This window comes from Coregonus clupeaformis, chromosome 25, assembly GCF_020615455.1.
Source record: "Coregonus clupeaformis isolate EN_2021a chromosome 25, ASM2061545v1, whole genome shotgun sequence".
Classification (NCBI taxonomy): domain Eukaryota; kingdom Metazoa; phylum Chordata; class Actinopteri; order Salmoniformes; family Salmonidae; genus Coregonus; species Coregonus clupeaformis.
In genome coordinates, this window is record NC_059216.1 from 7,113,726 (window position 1) to 7,139,789 (window position 26,064).

General features: G+C 43.0%; 1 protein-coding gene across 4 annotated transcripts; it reads right to left on the minus strand.

Annotated features, from left to right (window-relative positions):
* Positions 1-109: 109 nt before the first annotated feature.
* aspg (asparaginase homolog (S. cerevisiae)) lies at positions 110-24,077 on the minus strand. Of its 4 annotated transcripts, none has more exons than XM_041847703.2 (18): positions 23,771-24,077; positions 17,074-17,212; positions 13,752-13,863; positions 13,319-13,444; positions 13,154-13,237; positions 9,780-9,906; positions 9,547-9,659; positions 8,340-8,525; positions 8,140-8,253; positions 7,728-7,847; positions 7,238-7,333; positions 5,394-5,557; positions 3,466-3,552; positions 2,940-3,039; positions 2,117-2,182; positions 1,807-1,824; positions 1,473-1,496; positions 110-1,023 (listed from the first exon to the last, which is right to left on the minus strand). In XM_041847703.2, the coding sequence occupies exons 1-18, from the start codon at positions 24,045-24,047 to the stop codon at positions 979-981; spliced, it is 1,998 nt and encodes a 665-aa protein (XP_041703637.1). In that variant the 5' UTR covers positions 24,048-24,077; the 3' UTR covers positions 110-978. The 4 variants fall into 4 exon arrangements, with proteins under 4 accessions (XP_041703637.1, XP_041703640.1, XP_041703638.1 ...); XM_041847706.2 differs by lacking the exon at positions 23,771-24,077 and adding an exon at positions 23,430-23,496; XM_041847704.2 differs by lacking the exon at positions 1,807-1,824.
* Positions 24,078-26,064: the final 1,987 nt, after the last annotated feature.

Sequence of the window (26,064 nt, forward strand, 5' to 3'; positions counted from 1 at the left end):
CAAAGATCTCCTCCACCGCACAAGCCAGAGGGGGCGCAAAACTGGACAGGAAGATCACGTCTGTGACTCAACCCACTCAAGGTAACGCACCCCTCCTAGGGACGGCATGGAAGAGCACTAGTAAGCCAGTGTCTCAGCCCCCGTAATATGGTCAGAGGCAGAGAATCCCAGTAGAGAGAGGGGAGCTATATGACATTTGTCTCTCTGCCCAGGCTGTTAGAGTAGGGAAACCAGTAAGTACACAACTCAAACTATAGAAGACACTGTGGGTTGTAATGTCACATTGATGGGAGTAACAGCTTGTCTCTGCAAGTTGCTTTAGATAAAAGCATCTGCTAAATGACCTTTTTATCAACTATAGAGGACGCTGGGTTTGGATGCTAGGAGAGCTGTGTGGAAGCAGAATAGAGGGACGGATTGTCCTATTTCACAAACAGGAAACACCTCAGTTATCTGTACTTTCAGAAGGAGGTGGGGAATTTTTTTTATCATTCATGCAGTCTAAGTGAGACTATAAACATCTAGGCAAACAGTTATTCACACAATGATTTCCGTTTAGAATAAATGGCACTCAACGTGCGTTATGAAATGCTTAGTATGAAAGGTACAGCATTCTACCCTGTGCTTACAATAATCACTGATAATACTCTGATAATGCAAACAGAGCGAATTGCTTCCACATACATTGTATACTGTGGTACATACAAAACATACAGATATAGTGGTGCCCGTTCTAGCCACAGTGCATAGATATTACTTGACATCAAATGTTGTGCTACTAGTTGTTTTACAACTACAGTTTCCCAACTGTACATGATATTATCGCAACTATATAAATTGTAAATGGTTTGGATGAATCTAAATAAAATCTGTTCATCTGCAAGCTTGTGCAAATGTCTAGTGTAAGAGAGTGAAATGGAATGGGGGAGAGAGAGTGATGGGGATGGATGGAGAGGTAAGAGCTGAGGATCTTCTTCTTCAGGATCCTTTTGGACAGGCTGAGAACTCAATGTACTCTCCATTCTGAAACACACAAGGGGAAAACTTTCTAGCAGTACTGTTCAATACAAAGAGCAGCGGTGATATCAAATTAATGCTGGCTTCGCAATCTCTGCTACTAATCCACATAATGCATCTCAGAGGAAACTTCGCCAAGCGGTCATCATACCAGACAACACAGCTTAGAGGCCATCACAGGAACAAATCACAAAAGCCAGGCTGACTACCACACTGCAAAGTTTTGTGTCACTGTCTAATCGAACTCAACCTGGCAGCCATTTTGGAAAACACCTGTTCAAGCCAGGCTACAACAAGTGATACTCATGTAGGTCATACAGAGATGCAACACATCACCATACAATGAGAGGAGACCAAGCACAGGAGAATCCAAAGAGCTAGCTGTGGCCATTCTACACTTACCTCAGTATTACCTCATAATCAACATGGGAAAAACACACAACCACAATATTTACCTCATCATTTTCATCAAACAGAGGCTGGAAGTAAACAAAAAAAAACATGTCATTGGAACACATGGCGAAGTTGAAACTACGTCCCTATTCTGCAGCCTACATGGTTTTACTTTCAAATCTAGCCTATATGTCAAATCTAATTTATAGGCTACCTCTTGGATGCTTTCATGCCACACCATTCATTCACAAGCACGGATCGTAGTAATGTTTTAGTTGTAGTAAATAAATTGCTAATCTGATAAACATCTATACAAATTAGGTCAAATCTGTTAATACAGGGATGAGATGACACTCATTCTCATGTTGAAAAGTAAAATGGCCAAAGATGGATTACCTCATTACTTTCATCTGACTGATGCGGGGAAAAACACAAGACATAAGCGGTGACTAGGAGGTGTTTAAATTAATGGGAAATTGTAACAAGTTGAAGATAGAAAAAAAGTGGATCATACAGTGTGCTGAACTGGTTTAGGTTTGTAAGACATATCAACTGACAAAGACGGGTACAGTAAAATATTATTCACTCCGTTTGATTTCAGTGAGCTCAGGTTGGGGAGAGAAGCTCTCTGAATTGAGGCAGAGATGAACGCTGTTGGAGGAGTGCAGAGATTAACAGTAAAGCTAGATCATAGTCCAACTCTTACCTTGGCATGGTACTGGCTGACCTGGTGTAAGAACTCCATCACAACTTCATTCCCCACAGACTGAGCCTAAGAGAGAGAGGAGGAAAAGAAAACCTAATGGTCCATGTTACATAACTAGTCTGGGTTACCGTTACCCTACACATCCTTTACTATCCATGTTACATAACTAGTCTGGGTTACCGTTATCCTTCACATCCTTTACTATCCATGTTACATAACTAGTCTGGGTTACCGTTACCCTACACATCTTTTACTATCCATGTTACATAACTAGTCTGGGTTACCGTTACCCTACACATCCTTTACTATCCATGTTACATAACTAGTCTGGGTTACCGTTACCCTACACATCCTTTACTATCCATGTTACATAACTAGTCTGGGTTACCGTTACCCTACACATCCTTTACTATCCATGTTACATAACTAGTCTGAGTTACCGTTACCCCTACACATCCTTTACTATCCATGTTACATAACTAGTCTGGGTTACCGTTACCCTACACATCCTTTACTATCCATGTTACATAACTAGTCTGGGTTACCGTTACCCTACACATCCTTTACTATCCATGTTACATAACTAGTCTGGGTTACCGTTACCCTACACATCCTTTACTATCCATGTTACATAACTAGTCTGGGTTACCTTTACCCTACACATCCTTTACTATCCATGTTACATAACTAGTCTGGGTTACCGTTACCCTACACATCCTTTACTATCCATGTTACATAACTAGTCTGGGTTACCTTTACCCTACACATCCTTTACTATCCATGTTTGTAAGTTGGAGAGAGGCTCCCAGTCCCAAACACTCACCACCTCCATCGGCGTCTTCCCGTCGTAGCCTGGCATGTCCAGGTCTCCCCCGGCCAGGTGCCACATCTCCAGGCCCTCGATGTCAGCATTGGCTGCCAGACTGCATCACACCACCAGATAATTCATTGGGAGGGTTCATATTCAAGAGGTTTTATGATAAAGGGACTAAAAAGCAACCAGATATCTACAGTAATAACATCAGGTTTTATAGTATAATCTTAGACTAACCACACTACTTGATTCTGAATAGGACTATGAGTATGCTTGTTTGCTTCCAGAGGCAAAGGCCTTGCTCCAGTAACGGACAAAATCTATATTTTCTAAAAGTGAGGATATCAGCCAAACAGAGCAATTCAGGGTTCTATGGTGGTTATGTTTGGATGCTGCAGAGGTCCGAAGCTGTGTGGTCAGAGAGCATTCCAAGTGTTTACTCAAGACAACTGGGACAACTGGTCGTACCTGCACAAACTATGCAGGATGAGTCTTTGGGCAATGCATGTGTGAGAAAGTGCTGTGTGCTTCTCACCTGCACAGCTCTGAACCGGCATCCTCCAGCTCATCCATGGAGAAATGGGCTCCTGTCTTTCTCAGCAGCTTCACCACCTCTTTGTGTCTGGATGGACAGACACACACGCATAGATATGACCGACCCTTCTCAAATACAGATGCTATACAGTGTACTAGAATCAAGGTGAAAACAACATCACAAAGTGTGAGTCAGAATTCAACTGAAACCATTAGGTGGAACACTACTGATCCATTGTTTGAGGTATGATTTATTATGACTGCAATGTGCATTAGTCATATTTCTAGTTTTCAGAGTATCTGCTGACAGTGACCGGTTATGGCACTGTGACTGGGTGCTAAACGAGTATGGACAAGTTCCAGTTAACCACCCACGCATGGAGTCTTAACAGAACGTCTCAGCAGCTCCAATGATACAATACACAATGGTGGGGGCAAAAGGCAGCGCCAACTTGGCACACTCCTCAAACACAGACATTTCTAAAGATGGCCAGAACCAGGGACATAGAATTGAAACTAAGAACATCTGTGAAATGTTTAAGAGGTTAAATGCACACACTACGTTGGGAGTTGGTCATGCACATTTAGCTCTACTTTGAGATAAGGTTTGGCTGTAAAGACAGTGGCAAAACAAGGCTAATGTATTTCCAGTCCTTTAGTTAGACACTAGTCACAGTTTATTTACATTTTAGTCATTTAGTAGACGCTCTTATACAGAGCGACTTACAGTTAGTGAGTGCATAATTATTTTTTTATACTGGCCCCCGTGGGAAACGAACCCACAACCCTGGCGTTGCAAGCGCCATGCTCTACCAACTGAGCTACAGGGGAACCTATCATCAATTAAACTGAGGACAGGCGGGTAAGACTGGTTCAAGACACTCCACTCAGTTTCACTCCTTATTTGGTCATCAGGAAGGAGTGATAGGTGGCTATTGAAATGTGGTTTAAACTTAAAATGGCATAAAGCCCCCTCCCAAAAAAAAATGTATCCATCAATTGTTCTTTATTGCAAGTACTGTAACTGTTCCAAAATGGAAGATATTGCATTATCACAGAGACTTAGTGATTTTGACTGTGTAAGAGAGCCAGAATGGGACATTGCTATTTCCCCAAGCAGACAGGTGTCTGAGGTGAATTATGCTACCAGGTCCCACTCTGCAACCCTCTGCCCTTCAGTACCAAGTCAACATGGGCATGCCTGTGCCTGCCCTGCCAACGGTTTACAGCCACCTTTCTCAGTGCTCTCACACACACTTGTGTATTTCTCCTTGAGGCACCCACAGCATGATACTTAAGACTGCAGCCTTGAATGTCTTACTCTCCCCAAGCGATGAGCACACGGCAATGTCAATGAATGATAAAAAAAACATGAAAATTACAGTTTTGGGTAAATATAAATACTGGCTATTGGCAGATTACAATTAGCAGCTAATTATTGTGGTGGCCTCTAAACTCCATCAGAACTCCTCTAGTTTCAACCCCCATCTGAGAGCCCCAGTAGCAGTCCTCCCCTCCTGGATATGATAGTCATTTAGCAGGCCCAGACTCCCTGCCTCAGACACTGTAATGACCTGCAGTCTAACTGCCTAATGTTTGTACACCATTCCCTCTAAAGACTGCCATGGAAATATAAGGAGGTTGTTAATGGCCACTGGTGGATTTCAAATGCCCCACTTAATTATGTGTGAATGAGATCATTACTGTGTGATGCACACCCCCCTCCCTGGGCAGATAGAAGCTGTCAGTTAGAATTGGCTACTGGGGGCTTGAATCATAAGGGATGGGTGAACATCTACTGTAGAGGCAAAGCGTTTAAGGACATATAATACTCCATTTCCCCAACTCCATCCCTCTATTCCTCAATGCCGCTCAGCCCCCCCAAAATGTAAAGCTCTTGTCTTGGCCCACATGTTAGCTCAATCCTACCTGAAGCGCACAGCATTGCGCAGGGGTGTGTCCCCATAGCGATCTTTGGCATAGACAGTGGCGCCCTGGCCCAGTAGATACTGCACCACATTGAGGTGGCCCTCACAGGAAGCGACGTGCAGAGGGGTGCGTCCATCATAGTCCCCCAGACTTAGGTTACTGCCCTGATGACAAGAAACACATCTCATACTCTATATTACAGTGCCATGGTAACACTGTATTATAAAAACAGTATTGAAGTATTAATCCCATGTAGTGAATGTTGCGCCACACTGACCTGGTGCACATCTTTCTGAACGGTGACAGTCATCTCGAAATGATAAATCATTTCATTTAAAGCGTAGCCAACCCATTCCTCTATTCATACGGAATTATAAACTGGGTGGTTCGAGCCCTGAATGCTGATTGGCTAACAGCTGTAGTATATCAGACCGTATACCACAGGTATGAAAATAAAACATTTATTTTTACTGCTCTAATTACATCGGTAACCAGGTTATAATAGCAATAAGGCACCTTGGGGTTTGTGACATATGGCCAATATACCACGGCTAACGGCTGTGTCCAAGCACTCTGCGTTGAGTCGTGCATAAGAACAGCCCTTAGCTGTGGTATATTAGCCATATACCTCACCCCCTCAGGCCTTTGTGTTTAAATATACCCCCTATAAAATAAGCTAAATTCCCAAATAAGTGGGTTATTGAACATTTAATTGACTGGAAACACTAGGCAAATCCTTCTCATGTCAAAAGTTCACTGCAAAGCAAGCCATATCAAAATCAATCATTACATCTAACACAGTATGACTACTGAGTTTACTGTCTGCCATTTGATGAAGCTCAGCAGGTATCTTTGGTATGCACTGCACTGACCGGTTCAACCAACTGTAGCATGGGACTGAGGGAGTAACACAAGCACACACACGTCTCTTTCACCCTATACACCGAGGATGTTCTGGGTCAATTTGACCCAATACACTAAATTCAGTAAGTACATAAATACATGATTTTAACCTCCAAACATGGATTTTCAGTAGTTGAGGATGTCCTCTTTCATATGCTCTTTTTGCTAAGTTGATTGACCAAACTATTCAAAATGTAGAGCCAAATGTTTGATATATATACCAAAGTCATAAATCATATTGACATTTTAAGCTCAATTTTAGCCAAACTGACATCACTGTCCGTCGGCCTCTGAACATCACAGGGAAAACATACTTATATTCTTGTGATAGTCATGGTTAGACCTTTACTGCACAAAACATGTTTTTTTGGCTCTAGCACAAAGGTCAAATACAGAGTTTTTGTTTTGTTTTACAAGTTCATTAACCCTACCTAGAGGACTAGATGAGGGGTCATGGTGAAGAAATTAAGTTAAATAGTATTTCAGTGTCGTTAAACTCACTACAGTGTCGTTAAACTCACCCGCATCATAAGGGTGTCGTAAAAGAAGACCAAATATGCGGTCTTCTTTTCACCAAGCAGGCTAGGAGAACACGTTCTTCAGAGAGGATCCAGAATAGATAGAACTGGTATTTAACATTGGACGTTGAGAGTAATTCAGGCTACTAGGCATCTATCTGCATTGAGCCAGTGAATGTAGCAGAACCAGTCAGGTCTTCATAACATATGTGACGTTCATGGTACAGTGCAAAGTCTGTGGTATCAGTATGGAAACGTGTCTTATAACACACAAACATATGGTTTGAACTCTGTCCTACAGTCCTGTCATCATGCCGTTAGAACAGGGGTTTTCTTCTCCCCCCCTTATAGTATTTGAGGTCAGTTGTTGCAGTGATTATTTTTACTAACAGACATGGTTGTATTTATGTAAATGTTCCTCACCATCTCCTTTATGGCATCCAAGGCCTCCACGTCTCCTATCTTAGAAGCGGCACAAGCTAAGGTGGGGGTCAGAGCATCCCGGACGGCTTCTAGCTCCTGGAAACATTAGCAGAAAAACCATCAGGTGTCATGCCAATACAAAGACTGAGAATCAGTAGAGGAATGCTTTATGTAACGCCGATAAAAATACACTATAAAGTTGGATTTACATTTACATTACATTTTAGTCATTTAGCAGACGCTCTTATCCAGAGCGACTTACAGGAGCAATTAGGGTTAAGTGCCTTGCTTAAGGGCACGTCGACAGATTTTTCACCACTTTGGAAAAAACCCTACCGCTGGGCATTTGTACTTCAATGGGAGCTCTGTCCCGTCAGATTAGCCAGAGGCCGATGAAAACCTGTTAGGTGGAAAGTAACCCTGCAGTCTCAGTGGTGGTGACAGTGTGTGTGAGATGTGTGGGAAGTGGCCGGCGGTGCGGTGGCCTCACCTCCTTACAGCTGATGCTCAGGGACTTGGCGATGACCTGGATGAAGCGACTGTCGCTCAGAGTGAGCTTGGCCCCCTGCAGGTCAGCGATCATCTCCCCCCGCAGGTTCTGACTCAGCATCTGGACAAGTACAACAGAGACAACAAAGGACAGATAACACACAAACACAGTCAACACAGACAAGCATGATCAAGGATTACACCATCATGTCACTATGACCTTTATCCGCATGTGAATAATCTCTGCCATCTATTGCCGTTAACATTCTTGTGATATTTTCTTCTTTAAATAGGACTAACACAGGTGTCACTCTAAAGTTCAGCCTAGGGTTGACATTTGCTTCAAAAGCTTTTCTACAAGGGGCCTACAAAGTGTAGTGAGGTAATGAGTGCGTTTAGACTGGGACTCCTACCTTTCTTTTGGCCTCTATACTGAGGTCCATCCTGGCCAGCACGTAGGACAGCTTGCACAGGGCAGCCTCAGGAGTCATGTCACAGCCTGCCACCAGCCCTGCGTCACTCAGGGCCTGAGGGGACCAGGAAGACATGTTAACACACATCCATCCACATCATGTGCACTCTCCCACTCCCACTGAACAGTGTTCTGGGCTACCTTTCCAGTGGCGTACGATGTGGTGACAGAACCCCTCAGACACTGGGTGCAGTTGACAATGATCACGCCCCTCTCTGTGGCATTCTGGAACACCTCAAGCAGGTCAGCACGGTTGTCAGGGGCGTTTCCACTACCATACGTCTCCAGGACGATGCCCTCCATGGGCGCCTGCAGGAAGGACTTCACCTGCACACCCACAGAGACAGACAGAGCGAGAGAGAGATGAGCGGCCATTTCAGTCTGGCTTGTGGACAAAGGAGGAGTGTACGGAGCTAGGATCGGGTTTAACAACCGGCCCAGACCCCTCCCCCCTCCCCCTCCAGACCATCTGGTGCCTATGCCACCCGGGTTGTCTCTCAGTCTCAAGGTGATTCACTGGCTCTAGGAGACCTCTTTACAACACCAGCCATAGCATCTGGAGAGGAGATGGCTCAAATGGCCAGGCAGGGGGAACCATTAACTTCAAGGTGTTCAGAGACAGCATCATTTCATCTGGCAACGGACCATAGATCTACCTTGTGGAGGGAGGGAATCATAGCAAGAGCTGGGCATGGCCCGATATCTTCCATTGGATTTCGGATCATGCGGCTAGCTAGCCAGAAATGTGTGCGACACAGAATCCCAAATAAACCCCATGCTGGCAGAGACCGTGGAAGGCAGAGGAGAGCCTGAAGCATAATCAAAGAAGCAGATAATAAAAATCAGATTAACAAAGCATCATGGCCAGCGTCGGCAGAGGGACCAGATTGAGAGAGTAAAGCCATCCTCCCCTCAGTCTGTAGCGAGGGAGGCGTATCTAAGTGTTTAAGTATCTGTGCCAAGCCGCTCGTCTTTAGTGGGTAATTGGACATGCCCCATAACCCAGTCTCATTTTTCACTGGGCTAAACGCTGCTGGCAGCCCCAAAGCAGCTCCCGGCTGTATGCAGACCACTTGGAACGCCCACACGATGCTGGCTCGTCAGAAAACACAGTAGGACCTGCATGAGAGGATTCACGACAACAGAGCTATAATGAAGAGTTTTCGATAAATATGGCCCCAAATGGCTGTTCTGATTGAGTCTTTCTACAATAGGGCATTACTCTTTCACTATTACAGTATATCAGAAGTAGGAAGACAGTGATGTAATGATGTGGTTGAAGGGGCAACAGGCACAGGGCAGAGCCACTATCCACCCCTTCTCACCCCCACCCTGGGAAGCCTCTTACGGTAACTGCAGTGATGCCTGGGAAGAGTCTCAGCAGACCCACGTTACGGTTCATCTGAGTGCTCACTCTGAACCGTGCGGTCGTGTTCGCTCTCCACACAGTGTCCCAGTTAACTACAGGGGAGAGAGAAAGAGTTCAGTGAAAACATCCATCTATCGGCCACATCAAAGATTTGACTTGATATAGATATGAACACATAACAGGTCAGACACCGTATTATACCACTTGATTACTTTTAATGTCCACTTCAGCGTTGGCCAGAGGAGCCAGGTTAGGAGAGTTGAAGGCATTGAAACTCTCAGCATCCACCTTGGTCACACGGTTCCCCCGGTACAGATTGTGGTGGAAATACAGACAAACCTAGAGACATAGATGGAGAATGAATGAAACCTCATAAGACATCATTCTTAAGCATATACACTGAACAAAAATATAAATGCAACATGTAAAGTGTTGGTCCCATGTTTCATGAGCTGAAATAAAAGATCCCAGAAATGTTCCGTATGCACAAAAAGCTTATTTCTTTCAAATGTTGTGCACAAATTTGTTTACATCCCTGTTACTGAGCATTTCTCCTGTGACAAGATAATCCATCCACCTGACAGGTGTGGCATATCAATAAGCTGATTAAACAGCATGATCATTACACAGGTGCACCTTGTGCTGGGGACACTAAAATGTGCAGTTTTGTCACAACAATGCCACAGATGTCTCACGTTGAGGGAGTGTGCAATTGGCATGCTGACTGCAGGAATGTCCTACACAGCTGTTGCCAGAGAATTGAATGTTCATTTCTCTACCATAATGTCGTTTTAGAGAATTTGGCAGTACTACCAATCGGCCTCACAACTGCAGACCACATGTATGGCGTTGTGTGGGCGAGCGGTTTGCTGATGTCAACATTGTGAACAGAGTGCCCCATTGGGGAGGTGGGGTTATGGTTTGGGCAGGCAGGCAGGCATAAGCTATGGACAACTAACAAAATACAATTGTGTTCATGTCAATTTGAATGCACAGAGATACCATGACGAGAACCTGAGGCCCATTGTCGTGCCATTCAGCCGTGCCATTCAGGCACGTCTTGTTTTTTATTTAACCTGCGGCACTCCAGAACAGGGTTGCCTACCCCTGTACTAGTGGTATAGTATATACACTGAGTGTACAAAACAAGGTGTCGAAAGTGTTCCACAGGGATGCTGGCCCATTGACGCCAATGCTTCCCACAGTTGTGTCAAGTTGGCTGGATGTAGGTGGTGGACCATTCTTGATACACACAGGTAATTGTTGAGTGTAAAATACACAGCAGCGTTGCAGTTCGCCTGGCACCTACTACCATACCTCGATCCAAGGCACTTCGTCTTGCCCGTTCACCCTCTGAATGGCACACACACAATCCATGTCTCAAGGCTTAAAAATGATTCTTTAACCATCTCCTCGCCTTCATCTACACTGATTGGCGTCAATAAGGGATCATAGCTTCACCTGGTCAGTCTGTCATGGAAAGAGCGTGTTCTTAAGGTTTTGTACACTCAGTGTACACTCCCTTCAACAGTCACAATGCTAAGGTAAATTAGAGCCTGGCCATTTTGTGCTATTGATTTAACAGAGCATATGACAGACCCATTGATAAAACAATTACAATCACATTTTCCTAATTTCTTCATTTAAAATGTATCATTCCATCTTTATCGATAGCAGCACATTCTCTACAGTCGTGGTCAAAAGTTTTGAGAATAACACAATTATTGGTCTTCACAAAGTTCGCTGCTTCAGTGTTATGAGATATCTTTGTCAGATGTTACTATGGTATACTGAAGTATAATTACAAGCATTCCATAAGTGTCAAAGGCTTTTTATTGACAATTACATTAAGTTTATGCAAAGAGTCAATATTTGCAGTGTTATATTTGCAGTGTTGACCCTTCTTTTTCAAGACCTCTGCAATCCGCCCTGGCCCGCTGTCAATTAACTTCAGGGCCACATCCTGACTGATGGCAGCCCATTCTTGGATAATCAATGCTTGGAGTTTGTCAGAATTTGTGGGTTTTTGTTTGTCCACCACCCTCTTGAGGATCGACCACAAGTTCTCAATGGGATTAAGGTCTGGGGAGTTTCCTGGCCATGGACCCAAAATGTTGATGTTTTGTTCCCCGAGCCACTTAGTTATCATGCTGGAAAAGGCATTGTTCTTCACCAAACTGTTCTTGGATGGTTGGGAAAAGTTGCTCTCGGAGGATGTGTTGGTACCATTCTTTATTCATGGCTGTGTTCTTAGGCAAAATTGTGAGTGAGCCCACTCCCTTGGCTGAGAAGCAACCTCACATGAATGGTCTCAGGATGCTTTACTGTTGGCATAACACAGGACTGATGGTAGCGCTCACCTTGTCTTCTCCGGACAAGCTTTTTTCCAGATGCCCCAAACAATCGGAAAGGGGATTGATCAGAGAAAATGACTTTACCCCAATCCTCAGCAGTCCAATCCCTGTACCTTTTGCAGAATATCAGTCTGTCCCTGATGTTTTTCCTGGAGAGAAGTGGCTTCTTTATTGCCCTTCTTGACACCAGGCCATCCTCCAAAAGTCTTCGCCTCACTGTGCGTGCAGATGCACTCACACCTGCCTGCTGCCATTCCTGAGCAAGCTCTGCACTGGTGGTGCCCCGATCCCGCAGCTGAATCAACTTTAGGAGACGGTCCTGGCGCTTGCTGGACTTTCTTGGGCGCCCTGACGCCTTCTTCACAACAATTGAACCTCTCTCCTTGAAGTTCTTGATGATCCGATAAATGGTTGATTTAGGTGCAATCTTACTAGCAGCAATATCCTTGCCTGTGAAGCCCTTTTTGTGCAAAGCAATGATGACTGGTAACCATGGTTAACAGAGGAAGAACAATGATTTCAAGAACCACCCTCCTTTTAAAGCTTCCAGTCTGTTATTCTAACTCAATCAGCATGACAGCGTGATCTCCAGCCTTGTCCTCATCAACACTCTCACCTGTGTTAACGAGAGAATCACTGACATGATGTCAGCTGGTCCTTTTGTGGCAGGGCTGAAATGCAGTGGACATTTTTTGGGGGGATTAAGTTCATTTTCATGGCAAAGAGGGACTTTGCAATTAATTGCAATTCATCTGATCACTCTTCATGACATTCTGGAGAATATGCAAATTGCCATCATCAAAACTGAGGCAGCAGACTTTTGACCACGACTATAGATACAGCATTATATAAAGGTCCCAGAGAGTGTGTACATTTGTTATTCTGTGACTCTTAAAAGACAAACACGCTTTGACAACTCTGAAGTCTCATCTGGCAGTTTCAGGTCCTGTATTGCGACACTCACACATTCATGCTTTACTGAACAGTCTTGTTAGACAAGTGGTTTAAGGCTTTTGGTGCCTATTGTCTGTCAACACAGTTCACCCTCACATCTTTATCAATCAGGGAGGAAATTGCCAGTCGTATCACCTTATTACCATAGCAGGCTAAAAAGTTTGACACATGTCAACAGCATGGACAATAGTATGAACACACATTCAAGTGCAGGTGACATGCAGGCAGCTGTATGTGTGAGTGCTGCTCCAAGAAGTGTCCCTCCCTCCTCTACTCACCTCAGGAATGACAAACTGACCGGCGATCAGCAGCGCCCCCAACAGGTTGTCTCTTCCATCGTTCCTCATCTCATAGATCGGCACCTGCAAGAGGTCAAACAACATTTCACCCTTCTGTGATCTCATCTTTATGAAGCAGTTTAGCTGTAAGGATGGCAGGTGTACCTGGGAGCCGGTGAGGATGACAGGCTTCCCCAGGTTCTCACACATGAAGGACAGAGCAGATGCAGTGTAGGCCATGGTGTCAGTGCCGTGGAGGATGACAAAACCATCATACTTCTCATAGTGTTTCTGGAACCAAGAGACAAAGAGAACAGGATCAAACTTGAATCAAAGTTCCAAGGTCAAAATGTATAGCCTACATCTTGCCACAGGCTACTTGAAATAAGTACTGTATTCATTACAAAAGCTCCAGTACAGTACATTTACATAAACGGAAAGGGACAACTGGCTTTTACTTCAGTGAATGACTTGAGATTGTTCTGTTATCGCAATAGATTGTGTTATCATAATGCATGTGCTTATGCAAATGGTTAAAGTCAGGGTTATGGTTAATGTTAGAGTGAAGAGCAAGATAAACAATGACAACACCAAGTACCTCAATGTCCTTCCCAATTGTAGCCCAGTCATCTGTGGTCATATTGCAAGAGTCCAGCAAGGGGCTGTACTCTAAAACAGTGTACACTATCCTCTTATTTTGTTTACACAGCCTGGGAAAAGACAAGTTGAGTCACAATCATCCTATAATAACCAAATCTACAGAAAACACACCCAAAGAAACTCTGCATCTACAACAGGGCAGACAGTTTACATAGAGACACATAAACAATCAAGGTTAAGGAAATGCGGCAATTACATTTTTAAAAAAGGAAATCCCTTTAGGGGTGTAGAGACACCCCTCTTTTTTTGTCTTGGTTGTTCTGTTTACTTTACAAACTCATTAAGGCTTGGACCCGGTTCTGTTTACATGAGGAAAAGGCTGAGGATAAAGGAAGGAAAAGAGTGAGACAAGCCTATCCTACTTTATGAAGCGAGACAAAGTCTATTTGGTTGGGCCTTCTGTTTCAGCAGCAGGGTGCCCAAACCAGTTCCAAAGCGCTGGGTGTGAATTATGGACGTATGATGAGGGAGGGGGCCACTCCCTGGGAAGGCTACGACGCTGTATGAGGAGTTACTAATTTGCGGGCATTCTGAGGGGTAAGGGGTGCCTTTTGGGAGTATGTGGGGGGGGGGTTGAAAAGGTGTGGGTTCATGTTTTAGCGAGACCCCATGTTCTAATTAGACAGGGGCAGCTCATCCTGGCCTCCCATGCATATTAATGTGTCCTCTAGATGGAGATAACGTTGGCGTCCCGTGTTCTCCTGCTAGCGCTCTAATAAGAGATTGTGCCTGGGCTAAAGCAGCTGTGCAAAGACTTTCCCCTTGATCTCCCTTTTTAAGACACGGGACAGGACACTGGAGGGCAGGGGTGGGGTACAAACCATCCCCTTGTTGGGGGTTCAATAGAACAGCAGGGGCAGTAGCGAGCTCACCCCTCAGCACCTAACCAGAGGCCTAAAGACACCACCCTAATTAGCCCTGGCTCCACACACAATCCTCAAACATATGTTGTTGATAATCTTAAACTGATAGTGCCGCTGGAAACAATATTCAAGTCACCAATTATTAATTTATCTCCTGGTGTAGCCGACGGTGTGGCAGGGAAATCGGTATTAGCATATCGAGGGTTGTCCTGTGGCCTAGCCTGCTGATGAGGACCAGAGTGGTGGGAGGGGAGAGGGGCAAATGGGAGGTTGGGGTAAAGGATTCCCACAGACTCTCACTACTGCTTTTCACTCAGCTGTTCAATAAATCAATAAACCAATTTCCTACGCCACACCATGTAAAAAATTCAAGCAATGTTAGGATATAATGATATTAGCTTTGCCAATGTTATTTCAAGTCCACTGCACATGCTCACTGCAAAGCATAATAAACAAAACAAAAACCAAATAACTCAGGCATTAGGGACATTTATTAGCAATGTTTGGTGACAGCTAGTATGTGTTAATCAACATTAACTTGAACCCACAAAAAGGAACATAATGATGGTAATAATGAAAATGAACCTTAGAGAAGCAAGGAGGATGATGGAATCAACTACTGAAATTACAATGAAAACTTAATGAGACTGATAAATTAGTCTGTGGGACGGAAGCTGAATCCATACTTCCTATGAATCTCCTGTGAGACTGTTGAAGCGATGAGGGGGTGAGGAGTAGAGGGCTAGGGAGGTGACATATGGAAGTCCTCCAAACAAACATTACCATGATCCAAGCAGGCACAGTGCCACCAGCCCCCCTTCACACACACAGTCTCATTCAGACTAGCTTTAAAAAAAGAGCGTGCTTGTGTTGTTCTCTTATCTGTCCCCTATAACCCAGCCCCACCCTGCCCCCTCCAGTCTCTATATCTGTGGTCCTGAGCTGCTCTGAGTGGGTTTGAGGTGGAGGGGCTGATTGTCTGTGTAGAGATTAGCGTGCAGTCAGGCAGGGTCGCCCCCACTGCCCCCGGCATCGCAGGCCCAGAAAGGAGAGGAGGTTGCTGAGAGGGATTTGGCCTGGGCTCAGGCAACCTCCATTTGGAGGTGCGATAGCCGGCACCCCTTGGATCCGACCTGCCAGAACCACATTCAGCAGAGGGCACGCACTGAGACCCAGACTACAGGAATCAAACACGCTCAACAGAGATGAACCTCGCTCTCTGCCAGCGTGACACCAGCAACCCCTCGCAGGTCTATTCTCCCTCTCTGGCAACAGCAAAACTCCTGGGGTTGCTACTGTAACATTACAGAAACGTTATGACAACTCGACTGTGCTGTACTGTTTTTAGCTAGACATGAACCAATGAGATTAGCTCCCTCCAGCAGGAGCGAGGCGAGGTATCTGAAGAGAGGGAATAAGGGTAGAACATCAGAAAGGCGTGAACACCGCTACTGAAATGCTGCAGCACAACTCCCTGCAGGTGTGTGCTCCTATGATCACTCGCTGACAGGTCCACACAGACAACAACAGCAAACTATTCCTACCAGGCGGGACGGATACAGAGGATTCAAACCACACAGCTTAGCGTAGCGTAGCGCAGGCACACAGCATGCTACCAGTACTACAGGACCCTTTTGATAGTTCATCAGTGTAGTGTGTCGGCATCCTGTCAAAACAACACACAGTTTTAGAGTGACATGTTCCCAGGCATGCAGGGAATAGAAACTTGTGTATGATATCCCCAGCCAAGCATTGTATATCCTGTAGGCCAACTGCTATGGAGATGTCATAGTGAACAGATTTTGGGGGAGGATTTCAACCGTTATCCTGACATGATATGCACTAGAATATGTTGCTATTCAAGGAGCCTTTGAAAAAGCCTGTATGCCTTGTAGGTTGAAAAAGCCCTGAAATAAAAGCTGTCTGTCTTGTGTTTGAATTTGACAGTCAAATTAAGCAGTTATTCTAATCTATTAAGTGCAATCCACACTCATCTCCTGTGTAAAGAAATGGTAAGGGCGTGAACAATGTATCGGTAGTACCGGTAGGTTGAGGTCCCCTTCACAAGACCAGGTATAGCCGAACTACTACTACTCTATTAGAATTGGATCATAATCTGTATCTAACTCCAAGCTCGCCATCTGAAGTTTGTCAGTCAAATAGCACAAGGTTGCGTTAGTCTAAACCTACAGTGATGATGTGGTACATGGATAGTAATCTTTTCACAGTTTGAATGATTGTACTTAGACTGTACAATAAAGTAAACCGTGTCAACATTTAACTCCAGCCTATATATTAATAACAGCAAAGGCAAAGTAAAAAGAAAGAGAATAAACAGAAATAGGGCTAGAAGGCTGCAGAGGAGCCCTGGAGAGGTGGGGTGTATGGGTGACTTACGGCAGGACCAGGGTGTTCTCCTGTGGGCCACTCGTGCTGTAGTAGTCGTACATACGGGTCTGCAGGGCATACTGCTCATCATGGAGGTTGGGAAGCTTTCGTAGGGCCTTCACAAACACATTAGGCTCTGGGGACAGCACTGTGGATGAGAGAGAAGAAGGTGTTGCCATTAAAGTACAGAGCAACAGAACTAATCAGTCAGAGTTCAGGTAGGGTGAGCCCAATAATAGCCTACATAGATCTGAGTGTGGTGTTAATTTTGAAAAGAGGGTAGCAGTACGCAACATTTTGGAGTGTTCAGATAGCATATTCCTATGTAGAACCCACGCTCGCTCTGACATGTAGAATAAGGTTTCACGTCACCTCTATTCGTGGCATTTCTATCTGCAACTGTATGAAAGACTATTGAGAGTAAATATCAGTTCATCATAGGAGAGCTGTAGCTCCACCCACCGGTGATGTGGAGCACAGCATACTGGGCGATCTCTAACTGAGGAGAAGGAAGTAACTAGAGAAAGTACACAAGCCGTGATAGGTTCCAGCCATCTCCTGTGATTACCTTTAGTTAGTATTCTTTGTTTAGCCAAGGCCAGTGTGCGTCCTTCAGAAATAACAACACACAAACTCTTGGTTAACACAACTGTCAGGCCATACACTGTGCTGTGCCATTACTGCTCTGTGAATTAGCTTCATTAAACAACCTCAACTGGAATCATACCGGTCTGTCATCTGTGCCCTTACAAGCACCTGGGAGAGAACACATAGTGCTAGGTAAAACCTAACCCTACAGAATATACAGTCCACCAAGTCCTCAACTACAGCAACGTTCGATAACGTTTGGCTACCAAATGTGGCCCAGGTTTACCATTCCCAGTAAATCATGCCTTGTATTATACTCAGCCCTAGTGGCGAACTTGAGAATCACATCAATATAAAAAGTAGGCTGTTTAGAATACAGTTCTAATCATTAATGTATTTGGAAATGTCTTATATAACTCATAATAGGTCAACAGCCCACCAGAATATGCTAAACCAAGGACAGAGCCTGGGTCTTCAGTGGTAAAATCAGTTACCAGTGAGTGCTTATTTCCAGAAATTAGTCTCCAAGTAGCCTGAGTGGGAGAAGGCTGCAGGGAACACTGATACATGACTGCTCATGTGTTTCAAATGGGAGAGATCAGGGACGGCAGTTGAGAGGAGTGAAACCTGAGTCCAAGCCACTGGAACGAACTGGCTGACTAAAATTAGGACCTGTGAAAATTGGACCACCAGCCATTGGTTAGATGGATTGCATAAAGACACATCTTGGGACTTCCAAACAGAACCTTTGGAATGGTGTAAAACCAGTAGACCTAGAAACTATGGCCATGTTACTTATGGTCTAGTGTTTACTCCAAGTACCATAGTGGATACTGAATGAAATGAGAAGGGCTGGTTAGCCTAGAGATATCATTCAGCAAACATTTGATCCAAAGCACAGTTAACACATTCCCTTGGCCCACGAAGGACTCTTTCCAGGAAATTAATTATACAGGAAACAGTAGCCTTCAGTGTTCCTCAAGATTCCGTTTTAAGATCCCTCCCTCTCTCCCCTTTCACTGCTATGCGGACAACACACATCTGTACAGTTCAATGAAATATGGTGAAGCCCCAAAATTGCCTGCCCTGGAAGCGTGTGTTTCAGACATAAGGAAGAGGATGGCGGCAAATGTTTTACTTTTAAACTCTGACAAATCAGAGATGCTAGTTGTAGGTCCCAAGAAACAAAGAGATCTGCTGTTTGATCTGACAATTAAATATTGATGGTTGTACAGTCATCTCAAATAAAACTGAAGGACCTCGGCATTACTCTGGACCCTGAGCTCTCTTTTGACAAAAATATCAAGAATATTTAAAGGGCAGCTTTTTTCCATTTTAGTAACACTGCAAACATCTGAAACCTTTTATCTAAAAATTATGCAGAAAAGCTAACCCATGCTTTTGTCACTTCTAGATTAGACTACTGCAATTCTCTACTCTCCGGCTATACGAATAAAGCACTAAATAAACGTCTGTTAGTGCTAAATACAGCTGCTAGAATCTTGACTAGAACTGAAAAATATTAGATCATATTACTCCAGTGCTAGCCTCTCTACAGTCGTGGTCAAAAGTTGAGAATGACACAAGTATTGGCCTTCAAAGTTTGCTGCTTCAGTGTTTTTATATATTTTTGTCAGATGTTACACTGAAGTATACTTACAAGCATTCCATAAGTGTCAAAGGCTTTTATTGACAATTACATTAATCCCTGTACCTTATGCTGAATATCAGTCTGTCCCTGATGTTTTTCCTGGAGAGAAGTGGCTTCCTCGCTGCCCTTCTTGACACCAGGCCATCCTCCAAAAGTCTTCGCCTCACTGTGCGTGCAGATGCACTCACACCTGCCTGCTGCCATTCCTGAGCAAGCTCTGCACTGGTGGTGCCCTGATCCCGCAGTTGAATCAACTTTAGGAGACGGTCCTGGCACTTGCTGGACTTTCTTGGGCGCCCTGACGCCTTCTTCACAACAATTGAACCTCTCTCCTTGAAGTTCTTGATGATCCGATAAATGGTTGATTTAGGTGCAATCTTACTAGCAGCAATATCCTTGCCTGTGAAGCCCTTTTTGGGCAAAGCAATGGTGACGGCATGTGTTTCCTTGCAGGTAACCATGGTTAACAGAGGAAGAACAATGATTTCAAGCATCACCCTCCTTTTAAAGCTTCCAGTCTGTTATTCTAACTCAATCAGCATGACAGAGTGATCTCCAGCCTTGTCCTCGTCAACACTCTCACCTGTGTTAACAAGAGAATCACTGACATGTCAGCTGGTCCTTTTGTGGCAGGGCTGAAGTGCAGTGGAAATGTTTTTGGGGGATTAAGTTCATTTTCATGGCAAAGAGGGACTTTGCAATTAATTGCAATTCATCTGATCACTCTTCATAACATTCTGGAGTATATGCAAATTGCCATCATAAAAACTGAGGCAGCAGACTTTGTGAAAATTAATATTTGTGTCATTCTCAAAACTGGCTTCCTGTTAAGGCTAGGGCTGATTTCAAGATTTTACTGCTAACATGGACGTTCTCCTACCCATCTCTCCGATTTGGCCCTGCAGTACATACCTACACATACGTTCACAAGATGCAGGCCTCCTTATTGTCCGTAGAATTTCTAAGCAAACAGCTTGAGGCAGGGCTTTCTCCTATAGTGCTACTTTTTTATGGAATGGTCTGCCTATCCATGTGAGACGCAGACTGTCTCAACCTTTTAAGCCTTTACTTCCCACTGCACTTGATACATTTATGAAATTGCTTATTCCAGTTAATAATAAGCATGCACCCATTAAGAAAATGACTAAAAACGGTTAAATCCCAGTGGATTGATGAGGAATTTTAAAATGGTATGGTTGAGAGAGATGAGGCAAAAGGAATGGCAAATAAGTCTGGCTGCTCAACCGATTGGCAAACGTATTGCAAATTGAGAAATCATGTGATTAAACTGAATAAAAATAAGAAAATACACTATGAAACAAAGAAATGACATAAAGAATGATAGCGCACCTTAAATGACATTTTGGGAAAAATGGCAAACTCAGCTCCATCATTCATTGAATCAGATGGCTCATTCATCACAAAACCAACTGATATTGACAACTACTTAAATAATTTTTTCATTGGCAAGATTAGCAAACTTAGGCATGACATGCCAGCAACAATTGCTGACACTACACATCCAAGTATATCTGACCAAATTATGAAAGAGAAGCATTGTAAATTTGAATTCCGTAAAGTGAGTGAGGAAGAGGTGAAAAAACTATTGTTGTCTATCAACAATGACAAGCCACCGGGGTCTGACAACTTGGATGGAAAATTACTGAGGATAATAGCGGATGATATTGCCACTCCTATTTGCCATATGTTCAATTTAAGCCTACTAGAATGTGTGTGCCCTCAGGCTTGGAGGGAAGCAAAAGTCATTCCGCTACCTAAGAATAGTAAAGCCCCCTTTACTGGCTCAAATAGCCAACCAATTAGCCTGTTACCAACCCTTAGTAAACTACTGGAAATTGTGTTTACCAGATACAACACCATTTTACAGTAAATAAATTGACAACAAACTAATCAGCATGCTTTTAGAGAAGGACATTCAACAATCACAGAACTTACACAAATGACTGATGATTGGCTGAGAGAAATTGATGATAAAAAAGATTGTAGTGGCTGTTTTGTTAGACTTCAATGCGGCTTTTGACATTATTGATCATAGTCTGCTGCTGGAAAAACGTATGTGTTATGGCTTTACTCAACCTGCTATATTGTTGATACAGAGTTACCTGTCTAACAGAACACAGGGGACGTTCTTTCATGGAAGCCTCTCCAACATAATCCAGGTAGAATCAGGAATTCCTCAGGGCAGCTGTCTAGGCCGATTACTTTTTTCAATCTTTACTAATGACATGCCACTGGCTTTGAGTAAAGCCAGAGTGTCTATGTATGCGGATGACACTATACATGTCAGCTACTACAGCGACTGAAATGACTGCAACACTTAAAGAGATGCAGTTAGTTTTAGAGTGGGTGGCAAGGAATAAGTTAGTCCTAAATATTTCTAAAACTAAAAGCATTGTATTTGGGACAAATCATTTACTAAATCCTAAACCTCAACTAAATCTTGTAATAAATAATTTGAAAATTGAGCAAGTTGTGGTGACTAAACTGCTTGGAGTAACCATGGATTTTAAAATGTCATGGTCAAAACATATTGATCCAACAGTAGCGAAGATGGGGAGAGGTATGGCCATAATAAAGCGCTGCTCTACATTCTTAACAACACTATTAACAAGGTAGGTCCCACAGGCCCTAGTTTTGTCACACTTACTGTTCAGTTGTGTGGTCAGGTGCAACAAAAAAAGGACTTGGCTCAGAACAGTGCAGCGCGGCTGGCACTTGGATGTACACAAAGAGCTAATATTAATAATATGCATGTCAATCTCTCCTGGCTCAAACTGGAGGAGAGATTGACTTCATCACTACTTGTATTTATGAGCGGTCTGTTTGAACTACTGGCACACAGCTCAGACACCGATGCATACACCACAAGATATGCCACCAGAGGTCTCTTCACAGTCCCAAAGTCCAGAACAGACTATGGGAGGAGCACAGTACTACACTACCGGTCAAAAGTTTTAGAACACCTGCACATTCAAGGGTTTTTCTATATTTTGACTATTTTCTACATTGTAGAATCATAGTAAAGACATCAAAACTATGAAATAACAGATATGGAATCATGTAACCCAAAAAGAGTTAAACAAAATAAAAAAATTATATATGAGATTCTTCAAATAACCACCCTTTGCCTTGATGACAGCTTTGCACATTTGTGTTATTTCATAGTTTATGTCTTCACTATTATTCTACAATGTAGAAAATAGTAAAAATAAAGAAAAACCCTTGAATGAGTAGGTGTTCTAAAACATTTGACAGGTAGTGTACATAGAGCCATGAATACATGGACATCTATTTCACATCAAGTAACTGATGCAAGTAGTCAAATTAGATTTAAAAACATTTTTAAAAACACCTTACGGAAGAACGGGGACTGTGAAGCAACACAAACATAGGCACAGACACATGCATAGACACACGATAACATACGCACTATACACACGTACACTTGGATTTTGTACTGTTGATATGTGGTAGTGGTGGAGTAGGGGCCTAAGGGCACACAGTGTGTTGTGAAATCTGTGAATGTATTGTAATGTTTTTAAAATTGTATGAACTGCCTTAATTTTGCTGGACACCAGGAAGAGTAGCTGCTGCCTTGGCAGCAGCTAATGGGGATCCATAATAAATACAAATACAGGGATTTGATATTTCCCTCTCTCGAAAAGATGGGCAGATAAAAGTTTCAGTGTTATATCGCAAATGTAATTATTTTTGTAAGGGGGTGTGGATGAAAGCTCCTGATTCATCTAACCTTTTCCTCGAATTCATATTCAAGACTGCCAAAGGTTTGTGGTGAACACTATCATTTAGGTAAACTGTGACTGATTGGACAGTTAACCAGTACTGAAGCATGCAATACCTTTGGTTGTCTTGTACCCTTAACAAACATTATATTATGAAACTGAGTCCTGCTGTTGACTGATCTTGTACGTCATAGCTAGTTATTCATTAGCTGCAAATTATTTCTAATAATATTCTGCCCTCCGACCATCCGTGGCTGAATCTAGTTGATAATCCCTGTTCTACAGGTAGATAATTACGTCTAAGTGTTTCCTTGATACAATTTACAAAGCAAGAGAAACAGCAGTTACATTTGACAACTCACAAGACGCGAACCCTGCGTGCCAGCGTTGTATTCATTACGGCTTGCAACCGAAAGTTGACCGTTTAAGAACCAAACAGAAGGAGTAAACTGAATTTGACCAATAGAAACTCGTTTTCGTTGCAAACGTTTTCCGTTTGGAGTAAACGGTTTCTGTTGTAACAGACGAAACATTTTGCAACAAAATCGGTGTAATGAATACACCCCTGGTAAACTGTGACTGTAGCTAGCAAGTTTCCTCCATCAATGTGTTGCATCAACACAGCATCATTCAAATCAAATAAATGTACTTTGTTTGGGCAACAACAAATACATTCTAAAAGTCCCGGTCCAAAACTCTTTACCGTTATTATGGTACATCATCCCGATTGTTCCTCCGGTGTTGATGACCAATACCCGCGCTTCACCACAGGGGCTCACATTCAGAGACTCAACACTGCTGCTCGACAACATCCTTCGTCGACCTGGCTGTGCCACATTGCTCCGGTGAACAGAAGACTGCGATTTCAACACATCAGACTGATCAAGTTGGCTCAACCTTGAATGAGACAAAGCTCTAGCGAGAGAGGTCATTTCTGAAGCTGGAGATAGACATGAGGTAGACTTTTGACATTCCGCCATTATTACTAGACAGCTGGTGAGGGGGAGTGCATTTCAAACCAAGGGATGTTCTTAAAGTGACAGACCGCTACCAATGACAGAGGGTCCTGTGAAGTGCCAAAACGCAATTCACAGAGAAACCTAGCTATATCAAAACTGTAATGTTACTAATCTGCTTGATTTTATTATAAACCTAAGCAAACATAATGATTCACAATGAATGAATATTGCCCAAAATGTTTTTCCAAGTTAAAACAATGCACATGCAATGCAACGATGAGAGTTAAACTGAGACTCAACAGAAGGAGCAAGTCCATGCTGTAGTGTAGAGGACATACATTTACATTTTAGTCATTTAGCAGACGCTCTTATCCAGAGCGACTTACAGGAGCAATTAGGGTTAAGTGCCTTGCTCAAGGGCACATCGACAGATTTTTCACCTAGTCAGTTCGGGGATTAGAACCAGCGACCTTTCGGTTACTGGCACAACGCTCTTAACCACTACCTTAATGGCTATTGAGTTTTTCGTGAAGTATAATTTCAAAGGTGTGGCGTTTTCTACCAATAGAAAAAAATAACTATGCTTTAAGTTGTTGGCTAGATACATTACATTTTTTAAACAATGTCTTTCCCAACAGGACTGGCGCAAAGCCATCAAACATTAAACATTTTCTGGTCATGGTTAACCTTGTAAACCTAAACAAAACGTATGTTTCTGTCCTATTTTTCAAGATGTGGCTGATTTAAACAGCCAGAATAATTTTTAAATTAAGAAACCTTTTTTTGGACGATTTGTTGTTTCTAAATGGCTGCTGGGTAATTTGATATGCGTCGAAGTCTCTTCATTTGTAGGCATCGAATTGAGCAAATGCTGCACAGATTCACTGAGTTGCAAACCAAATGGATAGGTCTAGCTCATTGGTTTGTAGATCTGACGCAGTTGCTACCTCAGACTATGAGCCTAGCAAGTGTCGCGAATGAGTTATGTAGTACCCACAGAAGGCCACAGGAAGGAGCAAGAGAGCTATAAACCCATACTGTTTTTTGCCTTAAAAACCTAAACCTACGTATAACCTACCGTAGGTTAACCGTAGGGCTCCCGAGTGGTGCAGCGGTCTAAGGCACTGCATCTCAGTGCTTGAGGCGTCACTACAGACCCCCTGGTTTGACTCCAGGCTGTATCACAACCGGCTGTGATTGGGAGTCCCATAGGGCGGCGCACAATTGGCCCAGCGTCGTCCGGGTTTGGCAGGTGTAGGCCGTCATTGTAAATAAAAATGTGTTCTTAACTGATTTGCCTAGTTAAATAATGGTAAAATAAAAAAAAGGTACAACCTATTTTAGCCCTAACCCCTAACAATAGGTATAACCTATTTTAGCCTTAACCCTAAACCCTAGCCCTAATTCTTGGGTAGGGTAGCCTAGAACACTATTAGAAATTATTTTAGTAATAATATTATGATAGTAAATACCATTATAGTACTAAATATAATTTTGATTATTTTTTAAATCAAACCCTATGTAAGCATTTTGCAGTTTTTTTGTTGTTATTAGTTATTTTATGATATTTATTATTGCAAGGCAGAACACTTGATAAACAAGCCACATTTTACGTTTTATATTTCAAATGTGGTTTGAACTGGGTGTGACCTAGTAACCTCTATGTGAAAGTCCAGCAATTGGCTGGGATAGGTGGGGCACATTTAAGACTGATCTCAGGTATTAATAAGAAAAATGCACTTTATTTCTCAGCTGCCTCACCAATGTCTTTATGTGAATTAATAACTTTTCATTGCTAAATATTTCCAATAGATGGTAGCATAAGACCACAAAGCATCATTTAGGCTATAGCAGCAATATGATTGACATAAAATAGCATGCAACCAAAGACTTTATGTCCCATGATTTTCTAAAATGGTTACTCATTTCTTTACAGTTATATACACTGCTCAAAAAAATAAAGGGAACACTTAAACAACACATCCTAGATCTGAATGAATGAAATAATCTTATTAAATACTTTTTTCTTTACATAGTT